This window comes from Peromyscus eremicus, chromosome 23 (assembly GCF_949786415.1).
Source record: "Peromyscus eremicus chromosome 23, PerEre_H2_v1, whole genome shotgun sequence".
NCBI classification, from domain to species: Eukaryota; Metazoa; Chordata; class Mammalia; order Rodentia; family Cricetidae; genus Peromyscus; species Peromyscus eremicus.
Window position 1 is genome coordinate 5,684,243 of NC_081438.1, and position 21,786 is coordinate 5,706,028.

Genomic DNA, 21,786 nt, shown 5'->3' on the forward strand with positions numbered 1-21,786 from the left:
GAACTGTCCCTGCTCCTCCCCTGGGACTCCGGCTTGCCTTCTCGCACTGCTCGCAGTGCTATACTGTGGTTATAAGACGTCAGGCCGACTGGACTTGTGCCTCTTGTCCTAGTGCACGAAGGTACCTTGGTACACGCTGTCTCTGTCCTGGTGCTCTGGTGCAACCGCTTCACTACAGAAGTGCCCAAGAAGCTGACTGACTGGTTCAAGAAAGTTTTCAGCCTGAAAACCTCCACCTCCGCGGTGAGGCACGCCTACCTGCAGTGCATGCTGGCCTCCTTCCGAGGTAAGATGCCGGCCTCCACAGGAGGACCACTGAGCCCGTGGGCGGGCATGCTCACCGTTCGGGGCCTTCTCTTCGGCTTCACGGACTGGGCCTCACTGTCTTCTGAGTCATTCTCCCAGTCTGCACAGTAGTGACTTCTTCCCGTGTTTGACAGTTGTTTGTTTGTTTGTTTTTATTTTGTTTTTTTTGGTTTTCAAGACAGAGTTCCTCTGTGTAGCATTGGCTCTCTTGGAACTCACTCTGTAGCCCAGGCTGGCCTCGAAATCACAGAGATCCACCTGCCTCTGCCTCCCGAGTGCTGGTATTAAAGGCGTGCGCCACCATGTGTGGATCCCTTGTTGGATTTTATTCAGAAAGGACCTACAACCTGTTGTTGTATTGGGATCATGAATTTAAAAGGTCAATGCTATGTAAACTTGATTTTGAACCCTTTGAAAAATGGCCACTTCCATCTCTTCTGTGCTAAACACAGCTACTGACTTTGGCAGGGATGGCCGTCTCCATCCAAACAGCCAGGGGAAATTTGATCTCTCTACTAAAACTCTCTTGATACTGACTCTTCCCTCTGATATAAGCTTGCATTTCTTTTAAATGATGTGTTGATTTTAAATTCATGAATTACTGTTTAAAGAAACGTCAAGAAAATCCCCGAGCCTTCACTAGACAGAGGAAATGAACTTTGTGCCCACACATGTTAAGAGTAGGAACAAGAACCTGTCAGGAGACGTGCTTGTCCCGAGTTGACAGGAACCATGTTTTACGAGTAACAGCACAGTTGGATCTTGTGACTCAGGCCTGTAATCCCAGCACTTGGGAGGTAGAGGCAGGAGTCCAGGTCATCTTTGGCTGCATACTGAATTTGACGCCAGTCTGGAGTATATGAGTAGTTACAAAAACCAAAATGAGTGCGTTTAGGTGTAGTTTTAACTTTTTTTAAAAAAATTTATTTATTTACTTAGAGATGGGGTTTCTCTACATATCCCTGACTGCCCTGGAACGCACACATATCACCTGCTGGGATTAAAAGTGTGCACTACCACACCTAGCTTATTTATTTATTTTTAGTGTTTTTATTTCACAGGCTAGCAGCTTGGCTAGAGGTTGTCTTCTATGGGAAGAACACCGGATTGGAGTTGCTAGGCATGATACTAACAGTGGTTCTTTGTCAACCAGCTGTTGACAACCCTGGACAGTTTACGTGGCCTCTGTTTCCTTATCCAGTGGAGGAGCAGCAGATGATCAGATTAATAGGATTCTGTTACCTTTAACTTTTATGGTTATAGAGTTTAAGTCCCAGACTCTCACTCCAGTTCTTTGAGATACTCAGAAAACCCGGGTGGATAATGTCTTCTTAAGTAGTCCCATCACCCCTGCAGACCAGTATGTCTCTAAGATGCTTCTGTCTCCACAGGTGACACACTGCTGCAGGCCTTGGACTTTCTGCCCTTGCTTATGCAGACAGTAGAGAAGGCGGCCTCCCAGAACACTCAGGTTCCCACGGTCACTGAAGGGGTCGCTGCAGCCTTGCTGCTCTCCAAGCTTTCTGTGGCTGACTCACAGGCCGGTAAGGGTCTGCATGCGTCCAAGGTGCCAGGTGACAGCACTCTTTGCAGAGTCCTGGTCGAGTGTTGGATGTTTAGCATCAGCCTGTTTACTCCAGGGCTGCCTGTCACCTGTAGGGATGAGCTCAGGGTGACAACAGGAGTGCAGCCGGGCCTCTCACTGTCTTTGGCCCTGTTACTGCAATGCTCTGGACTGGGCTTGTCTGTGATACTTGGACTGCTAGGTTGAGTATTAGGACTTTGGGTCTGTTGTTGGTTTTATGTGTGTGTTTTGCCTATATGTATGGCCACCACAGGTACTCAGTGCCACAGAGGTTAAAAGAGGGCGTCAGATTCCCTGTACCTGGAGTTATAGACAGTTGTGACCTGCCATGTAGGTGCTAGGAATCTGGGTCCTCGGAAGAGGAGCTAGTGTTCTTAACCACTGAGTCATTTCCTAGACTTTATGTCTTAATTACTTACATATTCGTAGGATAGTCTAGTTCATTCTTACTGCTCTGATAAACACTCTGACTGAAAGCATCTTGGGGAGAAAGGTTTATTTCAGCTACAATCCAGGTTGTACTCTGCCATTGTGGGAGAGCTAAGGCAGGAACTTCAAACAGCTGGTCACATCATCTCTACATGCTGGGTAACATACTGTGTATACCATGTCACCTGTCAACCGTGTGTGGAAATGATTAAAGACAGCCTTCCCATTCTCCTCTGCCTGCTGGGTTTCTACCCTGTCTCGGGTCCTCTGTCCTAGTCAGCTTGAGGAATCCAGCTAAGGATGGGAGATTTAGTGTGGCCCGTGGTCTCCGAGGTTCTAGTCACGTGGTGGGCAGTTGTTTTTCTGCTACCCATTGTGTTTGGGTCTGTGTCAGGCAGGGAGTGTGGCTGGGCAGAGCTGCTCCCCTTTTGGTGGCTGGGAAGCAAAGCAAAGACACAGGTCTCAGCATCTCTTTCCAGAGCGTGCACCAGTGACTGACCTACTTCCCCCAGGCCCTGTCTCCTGCCGGTGGTGCCATAAACTGGGGGCCATATTTTTAGCATATGGGCCTTTGGAGTGGGTGCCCAGCGTTAGCCTCTAGCGGCCTCCCTGTCTGCCTGTGCTCTCGCCTGACCTTGCTCTTGTGTTGAGAACTAGGATTCGCTCTCTGCATGCTGTTATATCCACTGTATATGCCAAGGCCTTTGACTACCTTGGGTGGAGGTAAACGTGACCACAACCTCACTTCAGCACAGTTCAGGGTGCATGCTCTGGAGTGGGAGTACAGAGATAGATGTGTGTCATTTGAAGGAGGGTTGATTGTTTGTTTGAGGGATGAGTGTTGGGAAAGGGTTCACGAAGGAGGAAGCATTTGAATAGATCTTGGGGAGGCTGGAAGGAGAGCCTGGAAGGACGTGACTCTCATGAAGGAATGGCCACAGTTAGGGAAAGGCAGAAAGAGCTGCATTGTGTGAACCTCGGGTGTTCCGTCCCGGTTCTTGGGTAGTGGGAATTCCAGAGGAGAAGCCGCAGGCAGCAGAGAACCATATAGTTGTCCAGACCACAGGTGAGGCCAGAAGCATCGGTGTTTGGTGTCAGAATAGGAGAACAGTATAGAACAGTGAGCTTAGGGGTGGTCCTCCCCGAGTGTCTTTCACAGAGCCTGCCCAGTAGCTTCAGCTCAGTAGGGCCATGTGGGGAACATGGTGCCCTGGGTCATGGGGTGACCGTTGGTTTCTTGCAGAGGCCAAACTGAACAACTTTTGGCAGCTGGTTGTGGATGAAAAGAAGCAGATTTTCACTTCTGAGAAGTTTCTGCTCCTGGCTTCAGGGGATGGTGAGTTTCTTGGTCTCTGACAGGTCTTTGGGGGGACCTGTTCCTGAGCACCTGCTTGGCCAGCAGCTCTGTGAGCGCTCAGAACCGTGATGTGGCCAGCAGCTTGGCTGTTTCTGACTGAGTTCGTTCCTGTGGGAGAGTCAGGCTCAGTAGGAAGGCGGCAGACCTGGGCGGGCTGTAGAGACAGTCGTGGAGCTGTGATAGTAGCTGTAATTACAGCTGAATGGGTAATTGGTACTGTCGGGGTTGGTTCCCTTTCACGGGTGCCGGTGGAGTTGTGGCAGCTCTGCTCCCCCAGCAGGCGACACAGAAACGACTGGTTTCCACCCTGGCAGAAAGGAACAATGATCTCCAAATGTATGTGCAAAATGCTAGGTTGCCTCACAGGAGTCTGCTGCTAATTAGTGATTTGAAAGGTCTTTTGACTCACGAATCACAACATCCTATTAATGAGCTACAACTTTAGTCACTTTCTGGTTTAAATTTATTTTTAGTTAGCTTTTGATTAGGAATGACACTCATATAGTTCAGAGACAAGGTGGGAGGGAGTCTTCATTGAAAACTACCTCCTGCTCTGACCTCTGGCCACTCAGTCCTGCTAGCCACCGACAGCCAGTTTTATCTGCTGCTTCTGTATCCTTGATATTATCCATATCCATCCCTTTTTTTTCTTTTTTTTTTTTTTTTTTTGCATGGGGGGTGGGGGGGTTCGAGACAGGGTTTCTCTGTGTAGCTTTGTGCCTTTCCTGGAACTCACTCTGTAGACCAGGCTGGCCTCGAACTCACAGAAATCTACCTGCCTCTGCCTCCTGAGTGCTGGGATTAAAGGCGTGCGCCACCACTGCCCGCTAGTAACTCTTAACAGTTAAAATCAGTGTTTACCTTCTTTACTTCAAAATATGTATATGTATAATAGAGAAAAAGAAATAAAATGAACTGTAGCTTTACATCTAGTGTTAATCACATTTACATTTTGCTGTTAATTTTTTAGTTCATTCCAATCTTTTTGGGGTTGGGGAAGAATACATTTAGTTATTAATTTTCTCTGCATGTGTGTGTGTGTGCACATGTGCACATCCCTGGAAGTTGGAGGCCGGCTTTCAGGAGTGGGTTCTCCCTCCACCATGTGGGTTCCGGGGGTTGAATTCAAGTCATCATGTTTAGTGGCAAGCTCCTTTACCCCATGAGCCAGCTCACTGGTCCCACTTGGTTGTTTCAAAAAGACTTACACTGTCCAGGCAGTGGTGGCTCATGTCTTTAATCCCACTTAAAAGGGGCAGTAGAGTCGGGTGGATCTGTGAGTTCGAGGCCAGCATGGTCTACAGAGCAAATTTCAGGACAGCCAGGGCTACACAGAGATCTTGTCTGGAAAAAGAGGCTTGCATTGTTTCTTTCCCTTACAGCCCTGTGTACTGTGCTGCATCTGACCGAGAGGCTTTTCCTTGACCACCCGAATAGACTCACTAACAGCAAAGTTCAGTACGTGAGGCTCACTTCTCTTGGGCCAACAAAGCAGATGTTGGCCCAGCTTTGGGGAGTGGGTGTGAGGCAGGTTTGGCTGTGGGAAGCCCCATCCCCACCTCCTAGGCCCCCGTGTCTGTGTTTGCAGGCAGTACTATCGGGTCCTGGTGGCGGTGCTCCTGAGCCGGCCCTGGCACGTGCGCAGGCAGGCGCAGCAGACCGTTCGGAAGCTGCTCTCCTCTCTCGGGGGCATTAAGCTGGCCAATGGCCTTTTGGAGGAGCTGAAGACTGTCCTCAGTTCTCACAAGGTGCGGCTCTGGGCTCTGGGACTACTCAGTCAACGTGCTTCTGCCCTGGGGTTTTAGCAGGGCCACTCCTGGCATGTCCTCACCAGGCCTCGGTAACATCTTTGCATTTTAGAGACTTTCTTTCCCGTTTCCATACCTTTGATGTAGTTCAACCAAAATATTTTTGGATATTTTCTTTTTGATTGTTTTAAAACACTTAATTTTAAACACACACTTCTTCTCAATTTTGCTCTTTTCACGGTATCTTTAAAGGCAAGGAAGGCTTATAGTCCTTTTTTTTGAAGAGTCTGAAACAGTTTTAATGACATGTATTGACGAAGGAGAGGTGGCCATGGCTCCTATTCTAAAACACTTTTTAAAAATTTTTATTCTTGGGCTGGAGAGATGGCTCAGCGGTTAAGAGCACTGACTGCTCTTCCAGAGGTCCTGAGTTCAGTTCCCAGCAACCACATGGTAGCTCATAACCATCTGTAATGAGATCTGGTGCCCTCTTCTGGCCTGCAGTCATACATGCTGTATACATAATAAATCTTAAAAAAAAAATTTATTCTTTACATACATTACGTCCTGATCACAATTTCTCCTACCTCCCCTCTTCCCAGTTCCCACTACCACCCTTCTCCCCTAGATTTACTTCTCCATTTCCCTTAAAAAAAAAAAAAAAAAAAAAAGGAAGAGTAGGCCTCCTAGGGATATCAACCAAACATGGCATAACAAATGCCATTTAAAAAAAAAAAACCACAAACCCTCATATCATGGCTGGACAAGGCGACCCATTGGGAGCAAAGGGGACCCGAGTGTAGGCAAGAGTCAGAGGTCTCCCCAACTCCTGCTGTCTGGTCCTCCAGGAGCACCAACTGGGCACCAGTAACCTATCTGTCGAGGCCCTTGCTTAGACCCACAGAGGGTTCGTGATTGTTTCGTCAGTGTCTGAGCTCCGGGGGCCTTGCCTGGTTGAGTCTGTGGGCGGTGTTCTCATGGTGTCCTGGACCCCTCGGGTTGCCTTCTTTCTTATCTAGCTCTCCAGGCTGTCTGGGTTCTCTCGGGCAGCAGCAGGAAGAACCAGGAGTAGATGGTAGCGACCTGGACTGTTGAAGCGTTCTAGGTGCCAGGCTTTACCATTTTTCCCTTAGCAGCGTGTGTGCCTGGTCTTCCCCTAGGTTCTTTTGGGTGGATGTCCTGGATGTCTTTCCCGCACCTGGGCACTTCTCACAGCCTGTGGATTCCAGGGCAGGAAGCGAAGCATCGGTTGCACTCCAGCAGGAGAGGCTCAGTGGCTCTGCATGCTCTCTTTGTGTGCTGCCCTGCCTAGGGCTCTGTGGGGACTCACCTGTTCTCTCTCTAAAGGTGCTGCCCATGGAGGCTCTTGTGACAGATGCTGGGGAGGTGACTGAAATGGGCAAGACCTATGTGCCTCCACGGGTCCTGCAGGAAGCTCTGTGTGTCATCTCTGGGGTGCCAGGGCTCAAGGGTGACATCTCCAGCACTGAGCAGCTGGCCCAGGAGATGCTGATCATCTCTCACCACCCGTCCTTAGGTCTGTGGCTAGGGTAGGCATGGAGCGGTGGGCGGCTCTGTGGGTAGGGTGATGGTGGTCCAGGCAGAAGCTTCAAGAAGCTTCTCTCCTTCAGTGGCGATGCAGTCTGCACTCTGGCCAGCGCTTCTCACCAGGATGAAGATTGACCCTGAAGCCTTCATCACCAGGCACCTGGATCAGATCATCCCCAGAATCACTACCCAGAGTCCCCTGAACCAGGTAATGGGTCCATGAGCTGGGCTTGTACTTCCGTCAGGGCCGGGGGACTCCTAGGGGACAAGAAGTGAGGGCTCCCAGAAACAGGAACAATGGTGACGTATAGGCTTGGCCCCTTGATTGTAAGTGACAGAAATGCAGACTGTTGGAGCACAAAAAGGGCCTCATTTACCGACGGTGTTCAGGATGTGAGTAGCTTGGGATGGTGTTTCCAAGGCTCAGCTGGTGTCCTTAGGAGAGTAGAGGTGGTTTCTGTACTTCCTCCGTCATGAAACCTATCGGTTCTCTGAGTCTCATCTCAAGTTTCTGGTAAGAAAGTTTCAGGCTCACACCTTGTCCTCCCACCAGCTCCAATGGGAAAGCCCACAGTTTCCAGTACTGGCAGCTGGCATGGGGTCTCATTGCCCCAACTGACTAGGGGTTACATGCCTGCCTTTGGAAATGGTGAGGCAGCTGCCCTGGACCACAGAGTTGAGAGTGGAGTGTGCACTCCACATCAGTGATAAGGGCAGAGCCAGGGCTTGTCTAGTAAGGCAGGCTCAGACTACATTGAGCCGAGCTAGTTGGTGGGCATTGCTCAAAGCACAAGGCAGAAAGGGGAGCCAATTGCAGGGGTCATTTGGTGTGGCAGAACCCTATTCTGGGCATAGACTGATTGTGTCTGTTTGTCTGGCAGTCTTCCATGAACGCCATGGCCTCCCTTTCCATCCTGTCCCCTGACCGAGTCCTCCCTCAGCTCATCAGCACTATCACCGCCACTGTGCAGAATCCTGCACTATGCCTCGTGACTCGGGAGGAGTTTGCCATCATGCAGACCCCTGCTGGAGAGCTGTTTGATAAATCCATCATCCAGAGGTGAGACTCAGTTGCTCACTTGTTACTCCGTTACCTCTCCTCCCCAGCTCTGGCTTTCATGCTGATTTGATGGAGACATCTTCATGGGGTTATTGTGAGGAGTGAACAAAACAACCTGTCTGTCCATGGCAGAAGTAGCTGCTTGTATTCCAAAACTGGTGCTTAGGCCTTAGATATTGGTGAATCCGAATCTAGTACTGCCCAGGGTCCATAGTACTTAAGCTACCTGGGATCTGGGTGTGGTGGTGCGTGCCGGTAATCCCACACTTTGGAGACTGAGGTACAGGGATTGTAAATTGGAAGCCAGCCAGGACTATATAGAGGCCCTGCCTACATTGCAACAGGGTCTTAAAAACAAAAAAAGAAGCTGAGGAGATGGACCTAAGTGAAGTGCTTGCTGGCCAGCTGGCCTCGTTAAAAGTCAGCTGCATATAGGTTCAGTGAGATACCTTGTCTTAAGAGATGCCATGGAGAGTGATAGAGTGAGATACTGGAAATTAACCTCCGGCCCCCACGTACACCTGGGAGCACACACATGCATGCATGGACACACAGACACACACAGAGGAAAAACAAATATTAAGGTTTGCCGGCCAGGCTTGGTGGCTGTCATGAGGCTAAGGAGCCTGGTGGCCCTTTTGAAGCTGGATAACTGCTTCCCCTGTACTTCAGTGCCCAGCAGGACAGCATCAAAAAGGCCAACATGAAGCGAGAGAACAAAGCCTACTCCTTTAAGGAGCAGATGATTGAGCTGGAGCTGAAGGAGGTGAGCCCCCCGAGCTTGGCACTCGAGGCCACTGGCTCGTGCTGTGTTCTGTCCCCTGATTTGTCCCTGGTCCTCTCCAACACTTCTTACTGTTCTGTTCCTCTGTGGCTTCCTCTGCCCCGACTTGAGGGAAAAACCGGGTTCTCACTGGACGTTGCTGCTCTGTCTTGCCTGCCCTCGCGTTCTAAAGACAGGCCTGTCTTGATTCCTTATAGCAAGTGCAGGGCCTGCTGCTGTGGAGCCTAAGGCACCCTGAGGTGCCTGACAGAGTCAGCTCTGGAGAGCTGGTTCTGACAGAGCTCCTGCCTGCATCAGCCCACGCTCTCCCTCGGTCATGCCCAGCTCATCGCTTGCCCTTCCCAGAGAAGTGACCCCCTGCCCATCTGTCCCAGTGTGCTTCACTCTCTTCCTGGCTTGTAGATTTTAGGACATTCCTCACGCTCCGCAGTCATTTTATGTGTTTGTTTCCTGTTTACTGTCTAACTTTACCTGCTAGATTGTGAGCTCTGTGAGGGGAGAGATTTTATTTTCTCCCTGGTGTCTCTAGCATCTCAAACAGTTCCTGGCATGATGTAGATGCTCGATAAATACTTTGAAAGACTGAGTGATCTCTCTGCCCCCCAAGCAGTCTTCATCTTATAAGAGCCTTGGGTGGGTCTGAGGGCAGGTTGATCTGAAGTCATGTGGCCACCAGAATGCCCCTTGGAGATCATTGAGGGGCCTGCTGTTTCTGTGACATTTCTCTCCTTGTCTTTTAAAGCTGAGAATCCCTTTTTCAAGTTTCCTTTTTTGCTACTGTGTCCATTCTGTAGCCATCCAGTGGCCGTGACCTTTATAGGGGTGGAGGAGGGCATGTGCTGGGCTTGGGGCCCTGGTCCTAGACTTGAGGCTGGCCTGGAGTTCTTTCTGGAAGGAAGCTAGCTTTCCTGTGGTGCTGGGGAGGCAGCTCTGTGCCGTAATGGAGAGTTGGCTCCTGACCGCCCTTCAGGAGATAAAGAAGAAGAAAGGAATCAAAGAGGAGGTGCAGCTGAGCAGCAAGCAGAAGGAGATGCTGCAGGCCCAGATGGACAAGGAGGCGCAGATCCGGAGGCGGATGCAGGAGGTGAGGAGGATGCTTGCGGCCCAGCCCTGCTCTCTGCTGTCTCCGACTGGACTCTGCTGACTCTCCTGGTACCTCTGCTTGCAGCTGGATGGGGAGCTAGAGGCGGCACTTGGACTGCTAGACGCCATCGTGACCAGGAACCCGCGTGGCCTGACCCAGTACATCCCTGTTCTGGTTGACGCCTTCCTGCCCTTGCTGAAATCTCCCCTGGCTGCTCCCAGGGTCAAAGGCCCCTTCCTGTCCTTGGCTGCCTGTGTCATGCCCCCTAGACTCAAGGCATTGGGTTAGTCCTTATTTGCTGGCTATGTGGTTGGTTATCTCTGGGATGTTTGGGAAGTGGGCTGGAGGTGCCTGTGGGTGTTGTGAGGAGGCATGTGGTGGCCTAAGCTGCTGAATTTTGTTTCCACATGCAAGCAGCCTGTGGAGCCTCAAACTGGATGTGCTCAAGAGCAGTGAAGTGTCTCCTCTTGCCTCCATTTTGCATTCTCTCTGCCTTCTGAGGAGCAGGCTTTACGTGCTGTTAGCATCTCCTCTATCTGTAGTAGCTTTGGCTTAGTGCTGGAGACCATGTCTAGGGCCTCGTGTGTGCTAGGCAAGCGCTCTGGTGACTGAGCCACACCCCAGCCCTCCTTGTGGCCATTCTCCACAAAGTCAGTTCCGGGTAGTGAGAGAGGCTTGGTGTGCTGTGGCTGGTTCCTGTGCTCAGAGCTCATGGGCAGCATGTGTCCGTGGTGTGGCCAGAGAGCGCCGACCCTTAGCTCTCTGTTAGCTCCGAAGAAACACTAGCCAAGCAGGAGGGCTGGGAGTTACAATGGTCTTACTCGTGTGAGTCATTGGTAACTTTAAGCCGACTTTCTTCCTAGCCTAAAGGGAATGTTCTCAGGATAGGGGCTGGTGCCTGCAAGCTGTTCTGAGAAGAAATGTCAGTTGGTGCATGTGGAACCTGCCAGAAGTATTAGTAGCTGCCTGATGGCGGAACTGTGTAGCTAGAGCTTTACTGTGGGCTCAGTGACTCTTGGGCAGCACGTGCCCCTCAGCACACTGACTTCTTTAGTGTCAAAAGTATCCGCTCTGCCAGACATGGTATTGCATGCCTGTAATCCCAAAACTTGGGAGGTAGAGGGAGGAGGCTAGCCTGGGCTACGTAGTGACACCATGTTCCCAAACAAACATCACCCCCCAAAAAACAAAGGGGCAGCAGCTGTTGGCATCCTCCCTTCTTCCGATGCACCTGCCAGAGCAGGGGCGGGCGGGCGGAGACAGGCTGCCTCTGCCCCGATGATGCCGCCTTTGCGGGCGGTCATTTGCTGCCTGTCTGTCTTCTCCCAGGCACCTTGGTGAGTCATGTGACGCTGCGCCTGCTGAAGCCAGAGTGTTCTCTGGATAAGTCCTGGTGCCAAGAAGAGCTCGCCGTGGCTGTGAGGAGGGCAGTGTCGCTGCTGCACACCCACACCATCGCCAGCAGGGTGGGCAAGGGTGAGCCAGGTAAGGGGCAGTGGGAGCTGGTGTGGGGAGTGAGTCAGGAGCCACAGCAGCGTCCCTGGCTTCCTGTGCCTTTGCTGTCGGGAGAGTCCTCCCTCCCTGGCCTGGGTTTTCCTTGTTTGCTTGTGTTCAGTCTCACCTTCTGGAACGGGGCCGCTCCGTGGGGGAGAAGCGGGTCTGGTTTAGCACCGGCCATTGTACCTGGCACTGTGCTTGGTGTCAGGCCTCCGGCGACGTCCCCACCGCGGTCTGCTCAGTCGCCCAGCTTCTGTCTGCTCTGATGCTCTCACAGATGCCGCACCCCTGTCCGCGCCGGCCTTCTCCTTGGTCTTCCCGATGTTAAAGATGGTGCTCACTGAGATGCCCTACCACAGTGAGGAGGAGGAGGAGCAGATGGCCCAGATCCTTCAGATCCTCACTGTCCACGCGCAGCTGAGGGCTTCCCCTGACACCCCACCCGAGCGAGTGGACGAGGTTGGCAGGCTCTCTCGTCCCGTGGTCTGAGGGGTCTGGGGAGGCAAAGGCTCCCTTCCTTGAGTTTTGCTCTTTTGTCCACATAACAGACAACGGCCCTTTAGTATAAAAGGGGCCATGCTTGCTGCTTCCCTAAGTCTGCATCCGTCCGTGTTGGCGTGTTCTGATTTTACCGTTGCTCGAGGTCCTGTGCTGTGCACGACTGCGCTGTATCTAACTTACTATTCGTGGCTGTTCCAGCACTGCAGCTTTCCCTTAATCTGAGCAGCTCTGTTTGTGTTTGCCTGTCTGGCATATCTGTAGCCCATGCTGGTTTTTAGTTGCTAGGTTACATGATGTGTACTGAGCTAGCTTCTCACTAAGAGTTCTCTTTTTCAACGCTAACAAGCTTTGTGTGAGTCTTGGTGTGAGTCTCACTATGTAGCCCTGGCTGGCCTCAGGCTGGCAGAGGACCTCCTGTCTCTGCCTCGAAGCACTGGGTAAAGGTGGCATCACCACACCCAGTTGAGTGATGGGTTTTGTTTGGCATTTCTTTCTTTCTTGTAAAACTGAGTATTTCCTCTTAGACTCACAGTTCATCAGTATTTCACTCTGGGAGTGTCAAGCTTCAGAGCCTGTGATAGTCTGGGTTAGCACTTACGGGCTTGGTTGTAAATAAACCTAATGACATTTCTATGGTGACTAAGTCAGTGCTGTGACCCAGGACATCCTCATGTAGGTGAGGGAATGCAGTTGACTGGCTGCCTGGCAGGGATATAGACCTTTCCTACTTTATCATTGTAACTTTTCTCCTGTTCCCTCCCAGAATGGCCCAGAGTTGCTGCCTCGGGTGGCCATGCTGCGCCTGCTGACGTGGGTGATCGGGACAGGCTCTCCTCGTCTGCAGGTGATTGCCAGTTGGCCTGTGCTGTGGGTTTTTTGTGACTCTGACTTCAGGAATGAGTAGTCAAGACCTAGTTTTCTCTTGGCCCTCTTGTGTAGAAGGGATGCCACTGCCTGGCTTGCCTATGGGGCTTAGCCCTAGAGGCGCGATGGGGTGGGTTTTCTGAGCCCACCTGTTCAGCTGCCTTGGTGTAAATGAGCTGCTGAACTGAGCCAGTGGGTCGATGTCGTCCGCAGGTTCTAGCCTCAGACACCCTGACCACCCTGTGTGCCAGCAGCAGTGGTGAGGACGGCTGTGCCTTCGCGGAGCAGGAGGAGGTGGACGTGCTGCTCTCTGCCTTGCAGTCCCCGTGTACCAGCGTGCGGGAGACCGCGCTCCGGGTGCGTCTGTGCTTTCCTGTTACTCTGGGCAAGTGTTGGAGCTGCGTGAGGAACGTTGGGCAGGATGTCTCTTACCTCAGACAGGGCTAGGAGGCAAAGAGAAGAGGAGACCGTGGGTGGGTTAGGGTCCTTCTAAGCTTGTCATGATGTAGCACTGTTCATTTTTTTTCTCCACTGTGGAAGACTTCCTTTAATTGTCAGTCTGGGTTGTGGCTCCTGATGCAGTTCCATATAGTCGGTCTTTTTATTTTTCTTCTGTGTACTGACAAAATATGCTGACAAAAGCAACTTTAGGGATCAAAGGTTTCCTGTAGTTCATAGTTCCAGGTTGTGATCCGTGTGGTTAAGGAAGGAACCAGGAGCTTGAAGCAGTGGGCATATAACATTTGCAGTCAGAAAAAAGAGTAGTGGGTACATGCTGTCTGTGCTCAGCCTGCTTCTTCCAGTCCTCCAGGATTCCCTGCCTAGGGAATGGTGCCACCCACAGTGGGTACATCTTCCCACATCAATGAACATAATAAAAATCAAGATCATTCCCTATTGGCATGCCCAGAGGCCCATGTTCTAGGGGATTCTACAGTCTGTGAAGTTGACAATTAACAATAACCATCCCCTGACCTAACTCGCAGGATTATGGCATTGATGCAGCTGTATGCCTCTGTTTAGCGTTTCTGGATGGCTTTTAGATTGTGGTTCCCAAATGCTAGGTCCCTCTACTGTGGGGAAAAAATGATGGCAGTATGCTTTTTTTTTGCTTGTTTTTTTTGTTTAATTCATTTAACAAGCACCTTTTGAGCTCTTGTCAGCCATGTTTAGAGTTAAATTGGTACTTTTTACTTTAAAAAAGTTTTTAAGCTTTGATGTACACTTTTAATCCCAGCATTTGGGGGCAGAGGCAGGCAGATCTCTGAGTTCAAGGCCAGCCTAGTCTACATAGTGAGTTCCAGGACAACCAGGGCTACATAAAGAGGCCTTGTCTTAAAAACAAAACAAAAACTTTTACCACCATACATCATCATTTCACAAAAGGAAAAAAGCTGGGTTGAGGGGCGTGATGCATCCTCTGAACCGCTGACCTATACCCCTAAATCCCCCCAAAAAACACTATGTGAGGGGTCTGAGCAGGTCACCAGTTGAGCTGATTCCCAGCACTTCTAGCCCGGCTCTGTCCAACACCTAACTGCAAGTCAGGCAGGCCAACACTAAGCTTGGTGTTTGCGGTCTGGCTGCCACGCCTGCCTGACTTGCGGTTACTTGTAGTTGATTTTCCTTTATTAGCCACACGCAGCTAATGGTTGTATTTAGGACAGCAGAAGTGAGGAGACGGACACATTGCCCTCTGAGATGTCGTGTCTCACAGTCTGACCCCTCCTCCTCCCAGGGGCTGATGGAGCTCCAGCTGGTATTGCCAGCACCTGACTCTGATGAAAAGAACGGCCTGAACCTGCTGCAAAGAATCTGGGTCGTTAAGTTTGACAAGGATGATGAGATCCGGAAGCTGGCTGAGAGGTCAGAGTCCTTCCAGCAGGGTTTGCCGGGAACATGCTTCAGGCCTTTGCTTGACCAGTCCTCAATTTTGGTCTGCTGCAGGCTCTGGTCAACCATGGGCCTCGATCTACAATCAGATCTCTGTTCTTTGCTTATCGATGATGTGATCTACCATGAGGCAGCCGTGAGGCAGGCTGGGGCTGAAGCCCTTTCCCAGGCTGTGGCACGGTACCAGCGGCAGGCGGCAGAGGTCATGGGCAGGCTCATGGAGATCTACCAGGAGAAGCTCTATGTGAGTGACCTGGGCAGCTGCTGTCGTCTGGGGCAGGGGAAGTGGGTGAATGCGCTCTGCTCAGCTTGTGTCGTGGTACAGGGGTCCGGGCCATTGTCTGATGCCCCTGGGGCAAGGGGGAGCACTGAGCACAGCCTCTTGTCTGTTGCAGCGGCCGCCCCCAGTGCTGGATGCTTTGGGACGAGTGATTTCAGAGTCCCCCCCAGACCAGTGGGAAGCCAGGTAAAGCCCTGTTTTGACCTTGTTGCCAAGCTTTCTGAGATACACTAGCTGGACTGGGGTGGGTGCTGTAAGGGGGTAGCATGTGCTGATGCTGAAGTAGAAGGGAAGTCGGGCCACCTGGGTCAGAGAGACCTGCATCAGTGCTGGCTCCCTGTCTACCAGCTCTGCATCTTTGGACATTGTCTTCTCATCTGTGTGAGGGACACACTGCTAGAACCTACCTGGAAAAGCACTAGCCCTAGCCCATTAGCAATGTGCAGTGTGCTCAGCAGATGTTGACTCATTCTCTCAGCCTGTGAAGTAGTAGGTGGAGGTTAGGTAAGTGTCTAGGAGCAAATATGACCTGGGAAGACACTTGTCATCCACAGTGGGCTTTCATGAAACAGTAGGGCTAGCTTCCTGAGTGACCACACTGTGTTAGGGTTATTGTTGCTGTGATGAAACACCATGACCAAAGCAAGTTGGGGAGGAAAGGGTTTTATTTGCCTTACACTTCCACATCACAGTTCATCATCAAAGGAAGTCAGGACAGGAACCTGGAGGCAGGAGCTGATGCAGAGGCCATGGAGGGTGCTGCTTACTGGCTTGTTCCTCATGGCTTGCTCAGCCTGCTTTCTTATAGAACCCAGGATTACCTGCCCAGGGATGGCCCCACCTATAATGAGGTGGGCCCCCTACCATGAACCCTAAAGAACGTGCCTACACCCAATCCTCTGGAGACATTTTCTCAATTGAAGTTCCCTCCTCTCCAGCGACTCTAGCCATGTCCAGCTGACGTAACCAGGCAGCACACCCGCGCTCTCCACGCCTCTGGCTGTGCGCTGGTACGGGTGTTGTGTGGAGCCATCGTGCTTGCTTTGTCATTCAAGACACTCGGTCGGTCGGTCGGAATAGGAATGTCTTGTCTCTGACCGAGGAGAGTAATTCCACTTTGCCTTTGTTCCCGACCAAGGGCTGTTGCATCGGTTTCTTTTATCAAGGTCTCTCCTCTTCAGCCTGTCTCACAGATAGTGGTGTACATTTCCTCCCATAGTCAGGGAGATGGGCAGAATGGGTCCTTGCCTCAGGACATCCTGCAGGAGGTAACCTCGGGGGCCAGTGACTGGTCTCCATTTCACAAGCGGCTTGTTCAGAACACTGGGCAGTTGCCTCATGGTGGGCTGCATGCCGCACCCTGCCCCAGAGCTGTTTGCTGTCGTCCTCCATCCGTGTGGGATCCCTTAACTGGCCCTTGCCACCTACAAGCTCCCATTTCTTTCCTAGGTGTGGTCTAGCCTTGGCCCTGAACAAGCTCTCACAGTATTTGGATAGCTCTCAGGTGAAGCCGCTCTTTCAATTTTTTGTCCCTGATGCCCTCAATGACCGAAACCCAGATGTCCGGAAGTGCATGTTAGATGCAGCGCTCGCAACACTCAATGCCCATGGGAAGGTGAGCAGTTTGAGCAGCTGTGGGAGGTGGGGTGAGACTGAGAAGAGAAGCGAGTGCCAGAAACCCTGACAGGGCACCAGCACCTGGTGGGAAATTTCATTTGTGTCAGAAAGACTGAGAGGATGTAATCCTCAGGGGTCTGCTGCAGGCCTGCTGGAAGTGGCAAACCTGCCGGCATGGTCAGCCCCAGAGGCAAAGCCTGTTTGCTGCAGCCTGTAGGGCTGACCTGTGGCTCTGGGGTCTGGCCTTCTCAGGAGAATGTCAACTCCCTGCTGCCAGTGTTTGAGGAGTTCTTGAAGGATGCACCCAATGATGCCAGCTATGACGCCGTGCGGCAGAGTGTGGTGGTCCTGATGGGTTCTTTGGCCAAGCACCTGGACAAGAGTGACCCCAAAGTAAAACCCATTGTTGCCAAGCTCATTGCTGCCCTCTCTACACCTTCTCAGCAGGTACTTCCCATCGTGGGGGCTGTGAGTCACTGGGGAGTGGGAATCCACTGTGGATAGGCTGTAGGATGCTAGCAGCTGAGTGGCTGACAGAAAGCAGCCATCTCCTCTCTAGGAAGAACCTAGGTATTTCATTTTTTCCTGCTCATTTGCTAGAGGTTTGTTTTTTGGTGTGTGCGTGCGCATGCATGTTTGTGTGTCTAGAGTAAATCTTGCACTGAAGACGCAAAGATAAAAAAGAAAAACAACCCAGCTGTACTAGCTGTACTGTGGTGGCACACGCCTTTAATCCCAGCACTCGGGAGGCAGAGGCAGGTGGATCTCTGAGTTTGAGGCCAGCCTGGTCTACAGAGCGAGTTCTAGGACAGCCAAGGCTACACAAACCCTGTCTTGAAAAACAAAAAAAAGAAAAAACAACCACCCACCTCAGACAGAAGCTACCGTGGGGGTGCACTCCTTTAATCCTAGCAGCAGCAGGCATGTCTGTATGAGTTTGAGGCCAGTGTGGTCTGCATAGACCACAGTACCAGACAGTGAGACCTTATCTCAAAAAATAAACCAACCAAAAACCCCACAGACGGGCTCCTTTTGTGTTGTCTTGTAGCCCTCTCCATGTACCACTTACATGGTGCAGATACCTTTAAGGCCTCTCAACCACAGTGTGAAGAGTTTTTCTTTTCCTCTTGTCTGAAAACCATGCATTTACAAGGGATTCCCTGATTGACATTTGGGTCTTCCCTGCTGCAAGGTGTCTTCGTGCAAGTTACAGTTGGAAAATGTTTCAGAATTGTCAAACGAAAAATCAGAAAATCTGACCTATGCGGTGGTGGCACACACCTTTGATCCCAGCACTGGGGAGGCAGAGGCAGGTGGATCTCTGTGAGTTCCAGGCAGCCTGGTCCAGACCTAGAACTCACCGCCTGCCTCTGCCTCCTGAGTGCTGGAATCAAAGGCGTGTGCCACTGCCGCCCGGCTTTACAACCCCTTTTTTATCACAGACATTTTTACTCAATGCTGGGTATTTGTGTATATAAAATAGACATGCAAATTGAATGTCAGGGGTAATAAACCATAACATTTTCAAAACAACTCTTTGGTATACCATGATTTTTATCATTTACTAAAGATGAGAACAGATTTTGTACTAAAGAGGATTCACTTGCTTATTTTTATATAAACAAATTTTGCCTACATGTTTGGTACTACTTAGGATGTAGAACTTCAATTTGAGTTAATTTTTGTTTTATAATCAGTGCTGAAATTGCCACTCTGCATAAATACATGATAAAAGTGACAGGCATATACAACATTTTACTTATTAATTTATGTGGGAGGAGGCACATGCCTCAGTGTGAGTGTGGAGGTCAGAGAACAACTTGCAGGAGTAGGTTTTTCTCAGCTGTGGGGGTCCCCAGGATGGAACTCGGGTCATCATGCTGGTCTACTTGGGTGAGCCGTCTCTGTGGCCCTTCTTTTAGATGTATATTTAAGGCTATTTCAGAAATTGTGGGACATTTTTTTTTTTAAGTGCTGTTTTGTTTTGGCTTTTTTTTTTTTTTTTTAAGATTTATTTATTTATTATGTATACAGCATGTATGCCTGCAGGCCAGAAGAGGGCGCCAGATCTCATTACAGATGGTTGTGAGCCACCATGTGGTTGCTGGGAATTGAACTCAGGACCTCTGGAAGAGCAGTCAGTGCTCTTAACCTCTGAGCCATCTCTCCATCCCGGGAAATTCTGTTTTAATGTCAAGTCAAAGTTTATAGAATAATTTTTTATAAAGCTTGGGTCATCAACTCAATCAATTTTTATTTTATTTATTTGTTTATTTATGAAGGCTAGCCTGAAACTTACAATGTAGACCAGGCTGGTCTTGAACTCACATAGATCTACCTGCTTTTGCCTCCTAAGTGCTAGGATTAAAGGCATGTGCCACCACTCCCAACTCCAATAGTCTTAAAAAAATTAAGCCTTCTAACACAGTGTGATCCACAGCTACAGCAGTTGGACACTTACACACTGAGGAATGATGAGAGGAAAACGCTACAAGTCTGTTTTCTGTAATTGAGCCACGGCGCTTCTCTGAGCGCAGAAAACCTCATAGGTACAGTTAGACACTGCCGTTCCCGACACATGTCATCTCAACAGGAGCTGAGGGGCTGCGGCAGGGTTCACTGCTGTTGGGGGGTGTGACAGCACTCTCGGGACAGTGCGGTCATGTGTTCAGAACCGAGGCTGCGGTGAGGTCACTCTAGGCGACAAGCCTGAGCATTGCCAGGGGCACCTCAGTCTTACGTGTTTGATTTTGAGTTAATTTTGGCCATTGTGCATCAGAAACCCTTACTGTTTCCTAATTCCTCACAGTCCCTACATTACATGGGGGCGCTGTGAGCCACAGTTTAAGAAGCTGTGGTTCAGACGGGAAGCAGCACTGTAGGGCTACTGCTCTTGTCACTCACTGACTGCAGTACGTACCCTGGGGAGCATGTGTCGTGAGTCTGTAGGAAGCACTGCTTCTCTGATGCTCAGACACTTGAGCAGTGGCTAAGATTGGGTGGGAGACAGTGCTGCTGTGCGGGCCCCCAGCAACACCCGTCATGGAGCTGCTTGCACTGATGAGACGCCCCTCCCACAGGTCCAGGAGTCTGTTGCCAGCTGCTTGCCACCTCTGGTACCTGCCGTCAAGGAGGATGCTGGGGGCATGATTCAGCGGCTCATGCAGCAGCTGCTGGAGTCGGACAAGTATGCAGAACGTAAAGGGGCTGCCTACGGGCTGGCGGGCCTGGTGAAAGGCCTGGGCATCCTCTCTCTGAAGCAGCAGGAAATGATGGCTGCGCTGACCGATGCCATCCAGGACAAGAAGAATTTCCGAAGGCGAGAGGGTGGGTGTCCCGGAGCTCGGTGCTGACAGCCCAGGAAGTTGGGCCCACACTGCAGAGGAAGGGAGGCGGGACTGTGTGACCCATCCCAGCCCTGTCTGTCGGGGGTGGGGGGTGGGGGGGGTGGCCTGCGCTTTCCCCTTTTTCTTTCTTGCACTCCTGGGGCTGAACCCCAGGCCTCACCCGTGCTAGACAGGCTGCTCTACTGCTGAACTCCATACCAGCCCTTACTTTAATATTTCAAGGTTAGGATCTCTTAAGTTGCCAAGCATAACCTACAACTTGGTGGTCCTCCTGCCTCAGGCTCCAGAGTGCTAGGATTATAGGCTTGTCTCCCTGCCTACTTTCTGACTTGTAATAGCGCACCTTAGCTGGGCGAAGCTTGGCCTTTGTAGTTGTTGGTACCAGGAAGTGTTGGAAGCTCCCTGCCTGTCACGGTCGGCCGCACCCCTGCCCTGAGTGCTGAGACAGGCTGCTGTGCTTCAGTCCTGTAGCCGCCACAGCCTGAGGAGGTACGCGGGCGCGGGCGGGCGGGTGCTGGCCCCCGTGTCCCAGCACTGTCCTCCTTTCCCCAGGAGCGCTGTTTGCCTTCGAGATGCTCTGCACCATGCTGGGGAAGCTCTTTGAGCCCTACGTGGTCCACGTGCTGCCCCATCTGCTGCTGTGCTTCGGGGATGGGAACCAGTACGTACGTGAGGTAAGTCCGGAACTGCGCCCAGGCGGGTCCCAGCCCCCACTGCCAGAGGCCCTTCGGCTTGTACCTGGCACACTGGTTACTGCTGTGGATATCTGCTTGCCTCACACATTGAAGACTTGATTTGTGTGTGCGTGTGTGTTACGTAGTTGTCGGTGAGCATGCCCATGTGTGGACTGGGAGCTAGAAGAGGATGTCACATGTCCTCTGTCTTTCCTCTGTATCATTCACCTAGTTTGAGGTAGGCCTTTCCCTGAACTGGGGCCTCACATTTTCTTAGGGCTGGAAGCAGGCAAGCCCCAGCAATCCTGTCTCTGACTCTTTCAGAGCTGTGTATAGGCATATGTGTGACGTGCCTGGCCTACTGTGTGCTACTAGAATCCTAGCTCTGGTCCTCAGGTTGCTAAACAAATTGCTCTTTTTTTTTCCCTTCCAGATAGGGTCTCTCTATGTAGCTTTGGCTGTCCTGGAATTCAGTTTGTAGACTAGACTGGCCTCAAACTCAGACATCTGCCTGCCCCTGCCTCCCAAGTCTTGGGATTGAAGTTGTGTGCCACCACTGCCTATCCCAAGCAAATTGCTCTTACCTGCTGAGCCAGCTCTCCAGCTCCTAGTACTGAAGCTTTTTAAGATGTGTTTTTGGCTGTTCCTCTGGACCTGGGCACAGGGTCTGACACAACTACAGTCCTGGTCAGTGTAGGGACACTAGGGTGAGTGTCAGGCCTCAGTGCTTGCCAGGCGAGGAGGCCCCTGAATGTCTTTTCTCCTCCCTTGAGGCTGCAGATGACTGTGCCAAGGCTGTGATGAGCAACTTGAGTGCTCATGGCGTGAAGTTGGTGCTCCCGTCCTTGTTAGCTGCCTTGGAGGAGGAGTCCTGGCGGACTAAAGCTGGTGAGGCCACCCCCTCTGTGTCTATCTCAGCTTCCTGCTCCGGAAATGACCCTCAGCAGGGATGTAGGTCGTCACAGCTCTTGTTTGTGGACATGGCAGAGTAGCTCGGGTACACTGTCAGCAAAAGCCAAAGCTCTGAGGAAATCCTGATCTTGAAAGCTGTGATCTGGAACCTTCTAAAACAAGCAGACTAGAGCCATTCTGGTTGGGAGGGTCAGGGCCTGGGACCTTCCTGCATGGCCTCCCTTCTGTTTCTTCAGGCTTTGCCTTTCAGTTTGAAACAGCACAAATAGGAGATGAAGAAACTGAGGCCGGAGAAATCCA

The 21,786-nt window shown here is 51.2% G+C and overlaps 1 protein-coding gene across 1 annotated transcript in view; it reads left to right on the top strand.

Annotated features, from left to right (window-relative positions):
• Positions 1-21,786, top strand: part of Gcn1 (GCN1 activator of EIF2AK4) — a 63,580-nt gene that overhangs the window by 18,130 nt on the left and 23,664 nt on the right. The window contains exons 14-36 of the mRNA XM_059248774.1: positions 113-286; positions 1,698-1,850; positions 3,564-3,656; positions 5,060-5,135; positions 5,266-5,425; positions 6,773-6,962; positions 7,057-7,181; positions 7,855-8,033; positions 8,706-8,799; positions 9,788-9,901; positions 9,986-10,184; positions 11,231-11,386; positions 11,676-11,857; positions 12,663-12,743; positions 12,977-13,120; positions 14,502-14,629; positions 14,711-14,900; positions 15,052-15,122; positions 16,386-16,551; positions 16,806-17,000; positions 19,634-19,880; positions 20,453-20,574; positions 21,348-21,462. Of these exons, the coding sequence (XP_059104757.1) occupies positions 113-286; positions 1,698-1,850; positions 3,564-3,656; positions 5,060-5,135; positions 5,266-5,425; positions 6,773-6,962; positions 7,057-7,181; positions 7,855-8,033; positions 8,706-8,799; positions 9,788-9,901; positions 9,986-10,184; positions 11,231-11,386; positions 11,676-11,857; positions 12,663-12,743; positions 12,977-13,120; positions 14,502-14,629; positions 14,711-14,900; positions 15,052-15,122; positions 16,386-16,551; positions 16,806-17,000; positions 19,634-19,880; positions 20,453-20,574; positions 21,348-21,462 (3,354 nt within the window). The remainder of the gene's footprint in view (positions 1-112; positions 287-1,697; positions 1,851-3,563; positions 3,657-5,059; positions 5,136-5,265; positions 5,426-6,772; positions 6,963-7,056; positions 7,182-7,854; positions 8,034-8,705; positions 8,800-9,787; positions 9,902-9,985; positions 10,185-11,230; positions 11,387-11,675; positions 11,858-12,662; positions 12,744-12,976; positions 13,121-14,501; positions 14,630-14,710; positions 14,901-15,051; positions 15,123-16,385; positions 16,552-16,805; positions 17,001-19,633; positions 19,881-20,452; positions 20,575-21,347; positions 21,463-21,786) is intronic.